The sequence below is a fragment of the Meles meles genome, chromosome 18 (assembly GCF_922984935.1).
Source record: "Meles meles chromosome 18, mMelMel3.1 paternal haplotype, whole genome shotgun sequence".
In the NCBI taxonomy this organism is placed as follows: domain Eukaryota; kingdom Metazoa; phylum Chordata; class Mammalia; order Carnivora; family Mustelidae; genus Meles; species Meles meles.
This window is the reverse complement of record NC_060083.1, coordinates 43640368-43655111: the sequence shown is the minus strand read 5'-3', so window position 1 is coordinate 43655111 and position 14744 is coordinate 43640368. Positions and strand designations below refer to the sequence as shown.

Sequence of the window (14744 nt, the reverse complement as noted above, 5' to 3'; positions counted from 1 at the left end):
TGTCTAGTGCCTTTTTTTTTTTTTTATAGAGGGAATGAGGGCAGAGGGAGAGGGATAGAGAGAATCCCAAGCAGGCTCCATGCCCAGTGTGGAACCCAACTCAGGGCTCAATCTCACGATCCTGAGATCATGACCTGAGCCAAAAATCAAGAGCCGGGTGCTTAACTGCCTGAACCGCCCAGGTGCCCATTGCCTGTTGCTTTCTTGAGGAATGCCCAAGGCTTCTATAGCTGGAGACATCTCCTAGCTCAGCTCATTCCAGGGCTGCAGAGGGTTGCTTCTCGAGGGAGCTGATTCACTCTGCTTCTTGTCTCCGAGGTCCCGAAGTGAGGCCCGCGTGGCAGGAAGTGAAAACAGAGCCTGTTCCAGCCTGAACCACCCTCATCCTTCCAACAGACAATCCTCGAACTCTCAGCATCTCCGTGGAGCAGAGCTAAATGAAGGGAGGATCCCGAGACGGTCCAGATAGAGTGTCTGCCTCACGGGGATGGTCCTGACACTGATCTCCTTTCCCGAGAGTGGGGTCCTTACGTCTCTCTTTCTTCCTAGCATCCAGCTGAGAGATGTCCCTGATTCTTTGGCTTTCTGTCTGTGTCTGGAGTTTGTTCTCTCCTCCTTGCTCTCACTTCTTCCCCGGTTGGAGAGATGATACAGGTCTAGAAGCCTCTGAGGTTCTGTTTCCCGTCTCCTTGGATGGATACCATAGCACTGCCATTGTCCATGCAGCTTCCAGCGCCCACACACTTCCTCCTTGGGGGGCAGGCCTGTCCCCACAGGGAACGCTCTCATTAAAAGGAACAGCAGCTGTCCCACAGAACTCTGGCCCTTCTCAGGGCCCGAGCAGGCGGGGGTGCAATGGGCAAAGCCATTGGCGGCTCAAGGCCAGGTGCTGTGGTCTCCTGGCAGCCCCGCCCCGGTAATGAGGGCCCAGCCACCGAGCTGATCCTTTGAAGATGTGTCCCAAAGCTCTCCCCTGGTGATCACTGACAGGAGCCTGGTGTCCTGCTTTAGCCAAATGACTAGCTTGGCCCCTTTTATGAGGAAAGGAACTCCTTATTGGAAACCAAATTATAAATTAATTAGCAGCTTCCTCTGGGGCTATGCACATCAACACCACCCCACGATGACTTTCTAGAGTGAACCCCCTCATTCCAGGGGTATAAAAAGGCCCAAGCTGGTTGGGGTCTGTAGACACCAGCAATCCAGGTGGCCGCCGCTGAGGAGAAGGGACCTTCCCAGACATGACTTCCAACTGTTCGGCTTCCGTCAAGAGCTGCCCACGGCCCTCCTCTGTCTGTTCCAGCAGCATGAGCTGCCGGCCTGAGATGTGCCTGGGGTATGTCTGTCAGCCCGTGAGCTGCGTGCCTTCTGTCAGCGTGCCCACCACCTACCGGCCTGCCAGCTGCTTCTCCAAGACCTACCTCTCCAGCTCCTGCTGGCCCAGCAGCTGCCGGCCCACCAGCAGCATCTCCAGCTCCATGGGCACCTGTAGCTGGTTCTGCGAGGGCTCCTTCAATGGCAACGAGAAGGAGACCATGCAGTCCCTGAACGACCGCCTGGCCTGCTACCTGGAGAAGGTGCGCCAGCTGGAGCGGGAGAACGCGGAGCTGGAGAGCAAGATCCAAGAGGCCTGCCAGTCTCAAGTGGCCACAATGAGTCCTGACTACCAGTCCTACTTCAGGACCATTGAGGAACTCCAGCAGAAGGTGAGCGCAAGCAGTGAACGGACTCACGAGGAAGGCAGCCAGAAGAGCTAGCACTCCAGATTTGAATCTTGTTAATTCATTAAGTCACATTCAGGGGAAGGACACTTCCCTAGGGTATGGGGTTATCTCATAATTGGAGCGTTCAGCTAGAACCCTTAGTGTGGAAGAGGACTGGGATCTAGTCTCGGTTCTACCACTGCATGACTTTGGGAGGGCTCTTCTCTTCCCTAGACCTCAGTTTCCTCATCTGTAAAATGGGGATGAAAAGAGCTCTCACCTGGTTGGGCTGGTAAGAGGTTACCATGAATCAAGGCAGGTAAAGTGTTTACCACAGCCTCTGGTAAAGTGGTGAGTTTTCCGTAAATGTTAGTGCTTATTAAGGATCTGTCTGTCCCATGAATGACTTCAGACTTAACGAGATTCTTTCCTTCCACATTGTTCATTGCAACCAAAATAGGGGCAGTTGGATTCATGAAGACCTAGTGCTTAAAAAATAAATTCCGTGTTCTCCAACGATTAGTGGTTCATCTTATATTCTCTAGGGCTCCAGGAAAGCAGGGTTTCTGCAGCGATGGGTCCCAGGCTGCTGAACTCCATCAGTTACTGGCTTCTCATTTGGGATCTTTTTCCTTTTTCTTGTCCTGGATTAACCGCTTCTTGTGCCTTGGCCCCCAGGTTCTGTGCATCAAGGCAGAGAACGCCAGGATGGTCGTGCACATTGATAACGCCAAGCTGGCTGCAGACGACTTCAGGACCAAGTGAGTTTGGCTGGGGCATGCGGGTACCCCCTTTCCCCGCATGCCTATGGGGGCAGCTCTCCATTAGTTTCAGAGAGGGCCGGAGAAGCGCCAGCAGTTCCAGGCCTTCCCTGAGTTTGGGCTTCAGCTTCAGCCCTCAGTTGCTGCCCCTGCCCTTGCACAGGTACGAGACAGAGCTGACCATGCGGCAGCTGGTGGAGGCCGACACCAATGGCCTGCGCCGGATTCTGGACGAGCTGACCCTGTGCAAGGCCGACCTGGAGGCCCAGGTGGAGTCCCTGAAGGAGGAGCTGCTGTGTCTCAAGAAGAACCACGAGCAGGTGAGACCTGAAGTCGAGCTGACATGGCCCTGGGAAGCCGAGCGGGAAGAATGCGAGGTTTTGGGGTTGAAATTCCCAGGGGCTGCCATGGAATGTTTCTGGGACTTGCCCGATTTTCTGAACCTTTCTGAGCCTCCTCGACTGTAAAACGGAGCTGCACTATCACACGGGCTGCTGTGAGCTTTAAATGAGGCTGTAGGTGTGGAACACCTGTCACGTGGTCCGGGCTCAGAATGCCGAGCAGCCTTCTCTTCCGCATCGTGGTCTTGTGTGGCTTGTGGCCACTGCCCGTGTTTTTCTCAGGCGAGCCACATTCTGGGGGAGGAGTGGTGCGTGAAGGCCCAAGGGGGTTGTGTTCCAGAACTCGCATGCAATGGTCTGTCCCTCTCTGTCAGGCTTGGCTGCTGGAGGTGACGCCCATCTCTTCTAAGGGGGATCGAATGCAGTGGATTTCCTTTTTCTGTCCCCACCCTGTTCTTCGGCTCTCCTGTTTGCATATCCAAAAGCCGCAGGTCAACCCTTTATTTTCTGATGTCCCCCCTCATCGCCGGCAGGTCCTCGAAGGGAAATTCCTCCATCCTGGGCATCCGTGTGCTGCAAAGCCCACCGGAGCTCTGGTGTTTTCCCCCCTCTTTCTCTGAATGGACTCTCAACCTCTTGACTTGGGATTTGAAAGAACAAGTGTTTCAGAATCCTGGCTGGGTTTCCTTAGATGTAAAGTAACAATCAGTACCACATACTCACTGAGTGCCCTAAGGTAACTGACTCATCCTGCTTAAGTCAGAGAGCTGGGAACCACACCAAGAGGCCACTAATGAGGCATTATCACACACTCCGGGCAGCCTCCGAGACAACTTTCTCTCCTTGGCAGCCAAGCCTGGGGCGGGGGGGGGGGGGGGGGGGGGGGGGGGTTGCCTGCTCGCACTGAGGCCTTGAACCAAGTGAAGCCAGGCTCCTGCTGCCCTCTGTCCCAGATATACATGGGCTGGGAGGGGGGCTGGCAATACAGGGGCATGGGTTTCCCTTTTCAGCCCAAGGAGATCAAACGAATCCCGTCGTTGCTCTCAGCTTCTGCCAAAGTGACAGGGAGTGCGATGGACTGCTTCTGCCGTTATGGGAGCGTCCGGCCGGCGCTGGAAGACCACAGGGCACGCTGCACAGTGGACTGCAGTCCCCAAAGGGCCCCTCTAACCTCTAACCTAGACATCTTAGCATCTTCTGTTCCATCATTTTGTGTCTCGCTGGGGTGGCAACCATTTGACTTCACCCTTGTGCCTTTTCAGGAAGTCAGTGCCCTCCGCTGCCAGCTGGGGGACCGCCTTAACATTGAAGTAGACGCTGCGCCTCCCGCGGACCTGAACAGGATGCTGGAGGAGATGCGGTGTCAGTACGAGACTGTGGTGGAGGCCAACCTCAGGGATGTGGAGGAGTGGTTCAACACGCAGGTGGGCCTCTCGCAGGTGGGCTGGCCTCCCTTGGGTCCCTGAGAAGGTACACCTGCCCTTCTTCTATCTCCCCGCATTGCAGATGGAGGAACTTAACCAGCAGGTGGTCACGAGCTCCGAGCAGCTGCAGAGCTACCAGTCGGACATCATTGACCTGAGACGCACGGTCAACACGCTGGAGATTGAGCTGCAGGCCCAGCACAGCCTGGTGGGTGCTGCCCGCTGGGTGGTCTCTGGATCCCGGGTGGCATTGCACTTAGGTGCTGGGCATTCAGGAGGCAGGAGGAGGCCCAGATTCAGCCACCACAGCGTGTCTCCCATCCGACGTGGGGCAGGTGGACACTGTTGAACCCAGCTCCCCAGGAAGGCTTATTCTCTACTTGGTCTGTCCTTCCCAACCCATGCTGCCTGTCGGAGTTTTACCACTTCCCATGCTCAGGCTCCTCTCTGGATGAGTGAAATCAGAGCCTGTGGAGTTGGGGCCCAGGCCCCAGGATTTTTCTGAAAGCTCCCACGTGACTTCAATGTGCAGCCAGGGCTGAAGACCACAGATCTGAAATAATGCCATAGGGGATGAGCCTGGTGAACCTCAGATCCAAAGTGTAAAGCCAGACTGAGGCTGAAGAAGAAGTAAGGGATTTAGGATCACACGATCTGGGTTCAAATTCTAGTCTTGTTACCTGCCAGCTGCTTTTCTTGACTAAGTCACCCAGCCTTTTGGGGGTTAGTTTCCATGGTGGCTTAGGTGGGAAGGGGTCATTCCCAGCCCCAAAGAGAGAGGCGGCTCTTCTTGGTTCTTTCTGAACCAGGAAAATAGGTCTACTCCTCAGCTACTTTGTCTTTCCCTTTGCCTTAGAGGGACTCTCTGGAATCCACCCTGGCAGAGACCGAGGCTCGCTACGGCTCCCAGCTGTCCCAGATGCAGTGTCTGATCAGCAACGTGGAGTCCCAGCTGGCCGAGATCAGGGGTGACCTGGAGCGGCAGAACCAGGAGTACAAGGTGCTATTGGACGTCAAGGCCCGGCTGGAGTGTGAGATCAACACGTACCGGGGCCTGCTGGAGAGCGAGGACTGCAAGTGAGTGGGCCTGGCTGAGGCTGTATGGCTACAGGCGAGGGTTGGAGGAAGCTATGGGAAGCCACTGGGTCTACCCATGAGATGGAGCCCTGCCATGATTAAGAAACAGTTGGGAAGCCGGTACGATCCAAAGGCAGTCAGGCAGGTGTTCGTGCTGCTGTCCCAAACCTGGCCCCTGGAGACCGTTGTGTTCCTTTCTGTGTCAGCACACTCCTTCCAAGGGCTTTCCAGGTGCAGGGCACCATGGGGGACATGGGGATAGATGGTGACAAGCCCTCCGCTCTCAGGTTGTTTCCATCTGTTGAGGGAGACACACAAGCAACTGGAGATCATACCTGGGGGAAAGGTTTTCTGCACTTGGGAGGACAAGGGTAGCTTAACATGACTGAGCTGTGGTGGGAAGGAGAATAGGAAAGACCCGTGAGGCCCATTCTGGGAGAACCACGAAGTCCATGCTGGGGAGGGAGGACCTTATTTCATAGACAATTGAGAGGCCTTAATTTTTTTTTTTTTTTTTTTTTGAGGAGGAAATGATAGAATTTGCTCAACTGCCTATCTCCCCAGTGAGATGGTAAACACCTAGAACTCAGGGACATTATAAATTATCTTTATCTCCTGCACCTGGCACACAGTAAATGCTCAATAAATGTTCCTTGACTGAGTCTGTGAAAACTCAAAGCTGCTCTTCAGGAAGATGGCACAGACGGCTGCAGGAAGGACAGAGTTAGAGGGAGGGGGGTCCAGGCAAGGAGTGTGTTCAGGAGGCCCCGGCCATGGTCTGGGCAAGCAGTGGGGAGGGTCAGAAGCTGGGCATTGCAGGGAGGCTCAGCCTGGCCTGCTGGTCAACTGGGCACAGGACACCTTGGGCCGTGGACACCTGGTGGGCCGATTGTTGTTGCAGACATTTTCTTGTTCTGCATTCAGCCTTGATTTTCTGTTATGTGATCCCACCCTCTGGGGCAAGAGTTGCAAATTCAAATGCTCTTCAGGGAGGAGGCGGTTACCATGCACGAGTGACACGGGTCACTGTGGGGCAGTGGAGGACCAGAGAGCTATGCCTAGCCCAGTGAGGGCACTGCCCCGCTCAGGGCCATTTCTAACAACCAGTATTGTTGGGTCTTTCGATTGTTCAAGAGAAGCTGGGAATCCTGATGTCTTTTAAACATTAAATTCTTCTGATTTTTAAATATCTTCAACAAAGTAGAAAAAGATACAGCACCACATGAAACATATTTCAGGCTGGATATGGTCCCTGGGTGCCTGTCCAGTTTCTGGGCTATTTGGTTCCCATACACTGTCCAGTGTGTTGTTTCTGGTTTTGAGCCCACACCTGCCAGTCTCTGAGATCACCCTTTCTTTTCTGCCATGTATGCCTTCTGCATGAATTACTTACCTCTTCTTATGCAACACATTCTCATGACGTGCCTGCTCCAGGTCAGATTTGCAGGGTGTGCATACGTACGTGGCTGCTGACCTCACTGTTTAAGGGGACACGGACCGTAACAGAATAATCACGAATCATTCTGGGAGGAGGAACATGGTAGCCCTGGGGGACTTGATACAGAGAGATCAGGGAGGGCTTCACGGAGGATATGGCCGTTGAGTTGAAGGTAGCTGTTCTTCATCATGGCCCACATGGAGCCACGAAAGATTTTAGGCAGGGAGAGGCACGCTTCTATTTGTATTTATAGAAGATCGCTCTGCCCTCAAAGTTGACAGTGGTTAGGAGGGGCAAGAGCAGGGCTGGGGAGACCAGTGAGGAGGCTGCTGGAGTCATACAGGCAAAGATGGTGGAGGTGGGACTAGGGAAGCTGAGTGGAGAAGGGGAGCAGTGTGTGGGGGGGTTTGAGAGGCATCTGGGGGGCAGAACCACGGCATGTGTTGCTGAGTTGGACTTTTTTCTAATCCTGCCCCACGTGTCTTTCTTCTGCAGGTTGCCCTGTAACCCATGCTCTACTCCCTCCTGTCCTCCTTGTGCACCGTCCCCCAGCATGCCCCGCACCGTCTGTGTGCCCCGCACCGTCTGTGTGCCTTGCGTGCCCTGCCCTCAGGGCCGCTTCTGAAGTCTCTCATATCGGTGGATCCTGCAGAGACCGGAGCTGGGTGGCTGGAGCCTCCTCAGGCAGAGTCTGACCGCGGTCCCAGGCCCCAAGGAAGCCCTCCAGCAACGGTGCTGGGAGGTGGGCTTGTGCAACCCACTGTGACCTGCAGGGGGCACCCTAGCTCCCACTTCTTAAACGCTGCCTCTCCCTTCCACCGGCCCATTGCTCTTTGCTGATGTTCATGGTTGTCTGTTCGGCCTCAAAAGCATATTCCTTTAACTGGTAAATAAAGCCTCATCCAGTGGCCCTGAAAACACATCTTTCTCTATTTGTCGCTTTGTTGCTGTATCGACCAGCCACTTCTAATCAGCTGGGCTCAAGAGGAATGTCGCCAAGCTCTGTATTTATATTTATGCCCTGTCTGCTTCCACAGGCTTGGGAGGCACTCGCTAGAAAGACCCGCATGCCATATACTACTTAAAGCTAGGCCATCGGTCCAGAGCCAAGTAATAAAAGAATAAAGAGAAGAGGGAGATAATTAAGCCAGAAACCTAGGCCAAACTACTGTAATTGAGAATAATACTATTATAACCCCACCCCTCTACCTCATTACAGCTGGTACAATGGGATCATTCATTCACTCATTCAAATAATCTTCACTATGGCCTCCTATGTGCAGATTGGGCGTTAGGGGCTGGCCAGCCCCAGGGTAGCCTTCCAGACATTTGTTCATGCCTTGCTTGCTCCTTGCGACAATCTGTGAGAAAGGTACCATTATTTTCTCTTTGTAAATGAGGAAACTGAGACCCAGAGAGGTTAAGAAACTTGCCCAAGGTCACACAGCTAGTAAGAAGCGGACCCAGGACTCAGTATAGACTGTTAGGCCCCAGGGACACTCAAGCAATTCATAATTCTGAGTCCTCATATGTGCAAACTAGAGCTGGATGCAGGGGTTACAAAAATTGCAAGTGATCCCTGCTGTCCAGATGTCTAGGATCGGAGAGGGGGCTGAGGCCAGTGCGTGTAAGGCCCCACTCTTCCTCAACAAAGGCCAGATAACAACAACAATAATAACGACAATAGTAATAATCATGACTACCCCTTCCTGAGCACTTACGATGCACCAGGAGCTGTTCTGAGCACATTGTGTAAATCAGCCTACAGCAGGTCGCACAGTCACTGCACGAGGGAGGCATCGTGTCCATTTAGAAAAGAGAAACCAAGGAGTGGAGGATGGGTTAGTCAGTTGCCCAAAGTTCCATGCAAGGACAGAGATTCAAACCCAGGTCTAGCTGTTTCCACCGAAGCATTTATTTGAACCACTGTGCTGGACGGCTACCTTCCCACCGAGAAAGAGCACACACTAGCAAAGACTGGGAGAAAGTACTCGACTGGGGAGAGTAAGAAGGGCCTCAAGCAGCTGGTGGCATTTGAGATGGGCCTGAAGGTCTACAAAGCAAACGAGAGGTAGCCATGTGTGGGGCCTGCATAGAAGCAGAGGTCATGCTCAAGAGGCTCTGAGTGGCTGGGGCAGCAGGTGTCCCTGCGGAAGCCTGGTGGGAATAAAGCTCATGTGGCAGGGAGGTATCAGACCATGGGGGGGGTGCCTCGTGTACCCCCACAAAGAGCCCGGACTCCATCCTGAAGGCAGCGGGAGAGCTGCTGCAGGTTCTGAGCCCCAGGATGGCATGGCTGGAGTGATGTTTAGAAAGTTTCACCAAGGGGCGCCTGGGTGGCTCAGTGGGTTAAGCCTCTGCCTTCGGCTCAGGTCATGATACCAGAGTCCTGGGATCGAGCCCCGCATCGGGCTCTCTGCTCAGCAGGGAGCCTTCTTCCCCCCACCTCTCTCTCTGCCTGCCTCTCTGCCTACTTGTGATCTCTGTCAAATAAAATAAAATAAAATAAAATAGAAAGTTTCACCAAGGAGTGTCAAAAGGATGACTGAGAGGCAGGGGGAGAGCTGATACGAGTGTGTGGAAGAAGCCAAGGGGACCTCAACTCAGGTTGTGGCAGTGGGAAGGTCAATGTGAGAGGCTCAGTAAAGAACCCTACTTGGCAAGGCTGGCCATGGCAGATGACGAGGAGAGCGCCAGAAATGGGAATCTCGCACCCCTTTCTGAACCTCAACCTCCAAACACACTGTTCTTCCTTAATGAGCTGAGGTGATGTTTCTATTAAAGATCTGCCTTCTGGCCTTGCCAAGAAATGACGGGAGACGGATTGGCTCCTGCAGCTGCCTGGGGCTCTCAGGACATGATCCTGCATGCAGACCTGGCAGGCAGGGCCTCGAGCCTGACGGGACACACAAACACACTGCTTAGCCAGCTGTGGTTTGTGAGTGTGGAGGTGAGGGAAACATTTCATCGAGCTGGAATGCCAAGGGAGAGGAGTTTCTGGCTCCTCTCTCATAACTGAGTACCGACCAGCGGCCCTTCTTGTTTTCAATCCCTGTGCAAATTTGCCTAGAATGTGCTTAGTTTGATAACCACAATAGACTGAACAGAACCAGATCTTCGGTTCTAAAATCTTGGGCCTGTTCTGTCCAATATGGTAGCCACAAACTACAGGTGGCTTTTGAATTTTTAATTAAATAAAATGGAAAATTCAGTTCCTCGATTGTACAACCCAAGCCTCAAGTGCTCAAGGCGAGGGGGTACCTTACTGGAAAAGGCAGATGTAGAATATTTCCATTATTCCAGAATGTTCTATTCACCAGCACTGTCCTAAACTGTCAGAATCATAAGGAGACTTCCAGATGATCTGGCCTAGCCTCTTCCATTTACAGATGGGGAGTCTAAGGCCCAGAGAGTTGGAAAGATGTGCTCACAGACAACCAACCAACAGATGAGAATCAAAGTCTAGCGGGACTCTCTAAGCCCTTCATGTTTTCTCCTAGCACCAAGGTTTATTATTATTTCAGGCTAATAAATATTTTTCCTTTCTCCTCCTTTCACATCCTTAAGAGCAGAGGCATTTTCTCTGAGGTGCTGAAATTCCATCCTGGGATGATATAGTTCCCCTTAAAAAAAAAAAAAAAAAAAAAAAATATATATATATATATATATATATATATATATATATATAAATAACTGGAAACCACCAAGCTCAGAATCTTCTTATTGTTGGAACATGTGGCTCAGTAACATCACAGACCCCAGGCTGTGGCCAGAACTGTAGCAACCACACAGGGCTTACAGGCCAGGAGTTCGGACCCCTGGACCCTTTGTGGACTTCTGAAGGCTCCTTTTTCCCTCAGAGCATCCTGTCCAATTCATCCAGGTCTCTGTTTCCACCCTTGTGCCATCCAACTTGCCAAGACCTGTCTGACCACCGAAATGCCTGTTAAAGCTTTTTATATGATACCAAGCCCGGAGCGTGGCCCCCTCTGCTGGACACGGGTGGCCACCATCTTCTGTGTTTGGATGGTGCTTCCAAGCGAGGGAGCTTGCGAGCTATCCTCCTGCCTAGCCCATCTTTTTTTTTTTTTTTTTAAAGATTTATTTATTTGACAGATAGAGATTACAAGTAGGCAGAGAGGCAGGCAGAGAGCGAGAGGAGGAAGCAGGCTCTCAGCTAAGCAGAGAGCCCAATGCGGGGCTCGATCCCAGCACCCCGGGATCATGACCTGAGCTGAAGGCAGAGGCTTTAACCCGCTGAGCCACCCAGGCGCCCCCCATCTCTCTTTTTTGATGGATGAAAAAGCCATGGGTGCAGACTTTGAGAAATAGTTATACCCACCAGCACCAGAACCTCCTGGAAAGTGGACCCAGGACTACACATATGGGGATTCTCAGAGGAATTCTGTCCTCATTTCAAAGCTTTCGGAATTAATGACCTCCAGTTTATAGGAAAACTTAGGCAGGACTAGAGTAAAGTAGTAAAACCTCTGGCATATTTGATGTTTGAGAGAAACTCCCACAGGTCGCTGGATCCTCCCTGAGTGGGGACTGGAAAAGAAAGGAGTGTGTTTCAAAGATGAGATTTTCCCTGAGGCCATCAAGGAGACAGGTGCACAGCCTTGGGACTGCGTCTCACTTCCCTAGAGCAAGGCCCCCTTCTTGGGGTGGGAGTGAGGGCCGACCAGGGCAGAGCTGGGTTCAGGGAAGCTTCCAGAGAGAAAGGCCCAGCTGTCGGACACACTGACTAGGAGAATCGCCAGGATAATTTGTGGACTGAACTACACTGGATGGTACCCTCCCTATGATACTGGGAAAAACATCTGCAACAGGATCAGAAAAGGAGGTGCCTGTTGAAAACTGGGAAGATTGTGGATAAGAAAACAATTCTTTGTGTGTTTCATAGATTTTAGTACCAATCACACAATGATCTCAATTTTTCTAAGTAAAAATTTCCTAAAATCGTTTGAATTTTATCTTTTGGAACAGCTGGTCAAGATAAAGTCATTTCCGAAAAGTCCTCTCCCTAAGACTTAAATAAGTAACCAAATACGTCAATGCACCTTTTGTCCCCTAACTATGCATGGCAGTCTCCTTCTCCCTGCGGAAAAGGGGGTAATTCTATCTCCTCCACGAGTCAGTGGGACAGAATGCCTCTTCACTGTCCATCATGATGTCTGGCAGACTCCAAGTGCTCAATTCATGTCAGTTAAAATCGGCATTGACAACAGGTCTCTCTTGTGACGTCCCTAGGGACTATGGCAGCTGAGTCACTTTTCAGCGCATTTCACCCCCAAATTTCAGAAAGAACAGTGACACCACCACACCAACCACCACTGTCTGGGCTGCTTTCTCTTGTTCTGAGATTGAAGAGCTTCTGGATGGACTTCCGGTCTTGGTCTAAATGGCTCCGTGCAGTGAAGGGCCCAGTGTACGAGGTCCAGTGTCTGCTTCTGGAGTCCACCCGGGTGAGGCCCTTCCCTTGCCCCAGCCCTCAGCTCCAGGGCAGGCTGATATGCACCCCATGTGCTCTGAGGGATCCAAGTTTTAGGCCTCATTCACTGTGCTGCGTAGAGCCGGGTTGGCAAGTGACATCCAGCTGCTGCGTGTTTCGGTCAATAAAGTTTTATTGGAATACGACCCCACTCATCTGCTTCCATACGATCTGCATTTGTCCTATGCCACAACCACAGCCTGTATGGCCTGCAAAGCCTAAAATAGTCACCATTTGGCCTTTTAATAGAAGTTTGGTGTAGGGGAAAGAGAATGTTCTGGAATCAGGAGCCCTGAGCCACCGTCCGGACCCTGTGGCTGACTAGATCTGTACCCCCCAGGAGCTCACAACCCCTTTTGTCTCTGGCTGAAGCAGGAGGGGGTTTAAGTCACTCTAATTTTTCTTTAGTTCCAGCACCTTTGTCCCTCTGTGTTCTACTGTTTGGTGTCTCTGGGGCCCCAGTGCTGAGTGTCTGGGTTGCAGAATATCTTCAATCCACATGCCACTCCCTCAGGCAACACACAAGGGCATCCCATGACCAGCATCCTACAAGCCCCCAGAGTGTCTCCTCCTTGAGCCCACTCTTCGCGCCCATGAGAGGCTGGCAGGGTCACCGTGGATCCTGTACCTGGGACAGTGGGGATCCTCCTGTCGCCACACATGAGAGGGATGCAGGAATTCAGGGACTCACCTGTGGCTGACGCCCACTCACGAATGGCTCATCTCTGAGGTGGGGCTCTGGGACTCTGCAGCTTCTCATGACTTCCACATGTGTTTTGACTTTCAAGTTTTCTTAGTGGGACCATTTTCCTTCTGGAGCAGTTGGGGAGCTGCTTCTCTCTTCTGGATCCTGGCCAATAAATTAAATGAATAAATGAATAAGTGAAGTTGCCTACTGAGTATGTCTATTGTTGTCAGATTATTTCACTGAGTTACAGCGTTACTGGGTGCCGTGTATTTAAAACTATGGCTGTGACCCATTGATGGTCTGTGAAGTCATTTTAGTGGATTTTGATCAGAGAGAGAGAACAGAAAAGAAAATAATGTGTGTGTGTGTGTGTGTTAGATTGCAAAATGTGCAGTGTAATTCTTACTTGGGATGTGCTCAACTGTTCAAGCCCATGGTCTCTTCCAGAGTCTGCATTTTCAGTGGGGGACTGGGGACCAGAAGAATTGACTGACTTGTTTTGGGCCACCCAGCTAGTGAGGGGCAGTGCTGGGAGCAGAAACTATCCAGAAACATCCCATCCTTAAATGAAAACAAAGTCCTAATCCTGCCTTGTCAGCCTTATAAGGAGGCCTTTCTGGGGTGGAGAAGGGGCCAAATAATTTGGTCTTGCCTTCTGGGTCACCTGACCTTAGGGACTGTCACTAAGCACCACAGCCAGGACTTGGGAGCCTTCTTTCACTCTGATACTGGTCAATAGTGGATAAAGGACCCCAGATTCCCTGCCACTGTGTGGGGAATGGTGGTTGAGAGGGGATTCAGCTCCATGTTGATGACAGCAAAAGGGATCTATGGGTCATAAGTTTAGATGACCTGGCTCACCGTCTGCTTGTGGGACATACAGACCTGTCCTAATCGCATGGTTTTGTGTGTAAGTGATCTTGTCTGAGATCCTCTCCTTCTAGCTCCTGTTTCCCTGTGTTCTGGACATCATAACCAGTCCCTGGGCTCCCAGGAGCTCCTTCCCAGATGCTGGACCAAGGAGGAGCTGAGCCCTTGAAGTGTTTCTTTCCTTTCTGTAACTGCCCCTCCTCTGCCAGTGATGGACATGTTGAATGGGTACCCACATAGCACAGGGGTGTTGCTCTACCCCCACAGACTTCAACCACACCAGATTCAACATATTAATCCTGGCATTCACTGGAAAGGTATCCCAAAAGCCTGAGAGAGTGAATTCCTTACAGAGCCCCAGTGGCTGGGGGCTCTTTCTCCCAGACCTCAGATAACTGTGGGGAAGACCTTGTGAATGAACTCCTTACTGATTCTGCCATGAAGAATATGGATAGTTCTACTAAGTGGGATAAGTAAACACTAGACAAAGACAAAAAATTTAGGAGCGAACTTCGCTTTTCAGAATGTTTTGGATCTCAGAATTGCACGTAAGGTCTTATGGTCTCATCCTGCTTTATTAGAAATAGTTTCGTTAGCAACCGAAATCTGTTTTCTGGGGTGTGTGAATCCTTCCAAGTAACTCCCAGGGCAGATTTTATAACCTTCACTTTCCACTGGAGAAAATGAAAACTCTATGGCTTAAAAAATTTAGCCGAGCCAGAATGACACTTGTGTGGCTCCAAAGTGATGTTTCTCACAAATACACAATGGTTTTCCCATTCTCTCTTTCCTTGTTCTTCTAAGTCCCTGCTTCTTAGCCTTGTACACTGGAACCACTTGGGGAGCTTTAAAAAAATACCGATGTCTGAAGAAGAACATAGCAAGAGGCATTACATTCCCTGATTTCAAGCTATATTATAAAACTATAAACATAAAAACAGCATGGCA

General features: G+C 51.4%; 1 protein-coding gene across 1 annotated transcript; it reads left to right on the top strand.

Annotated features, from left to right (window-relative positions):
- The first annotated feature begins 1241 nt into the window (after positions 1–1241).
- Positions 1242–7369, top strand: KRT32 (keratin 32). The gene is made up of 7 exons (XM_045985541.1): positions 1242–1706; positions 2382–2464; positions 2628–2784; positions 4068–4229; positions 4312–4437; positions 5086–5306; positions 7240–7369. Exons 1-7 carry the CDS (start codon positions 1242–1244, stop codon positions 7367–7369), a joined length of 1344 nt encoding a protein of 447 aa, XP_045841497.1.
- The last annotated feature ends 7375 nt before the right edge of the window (positions 7370–14744 follow it).

Coding starts and splice junctions, on each gene's coding strand:
- KRT32 (XM_045985541.1), top strand. CDS start 1,242: ATGACTTCCAACTGTTCGGCTTCCGTCAAGAGCTGCCCACGGCCCTCC. Junction 1,707..2,381: donor TTGAGGAACTCCAGCAGAAG/GTGAGCGCAAGC, acceptor CTTGGCCCCCAG/GTTCTGTGCATCAAGGCAGA. Junction 2,785..4,067: donor TCAAGAAGAACCACGAGCAG/GTGAGACCTGAA, acceptor GTGCCTTTTCAG/GAAGTCAGTGCCCTCCGCTG.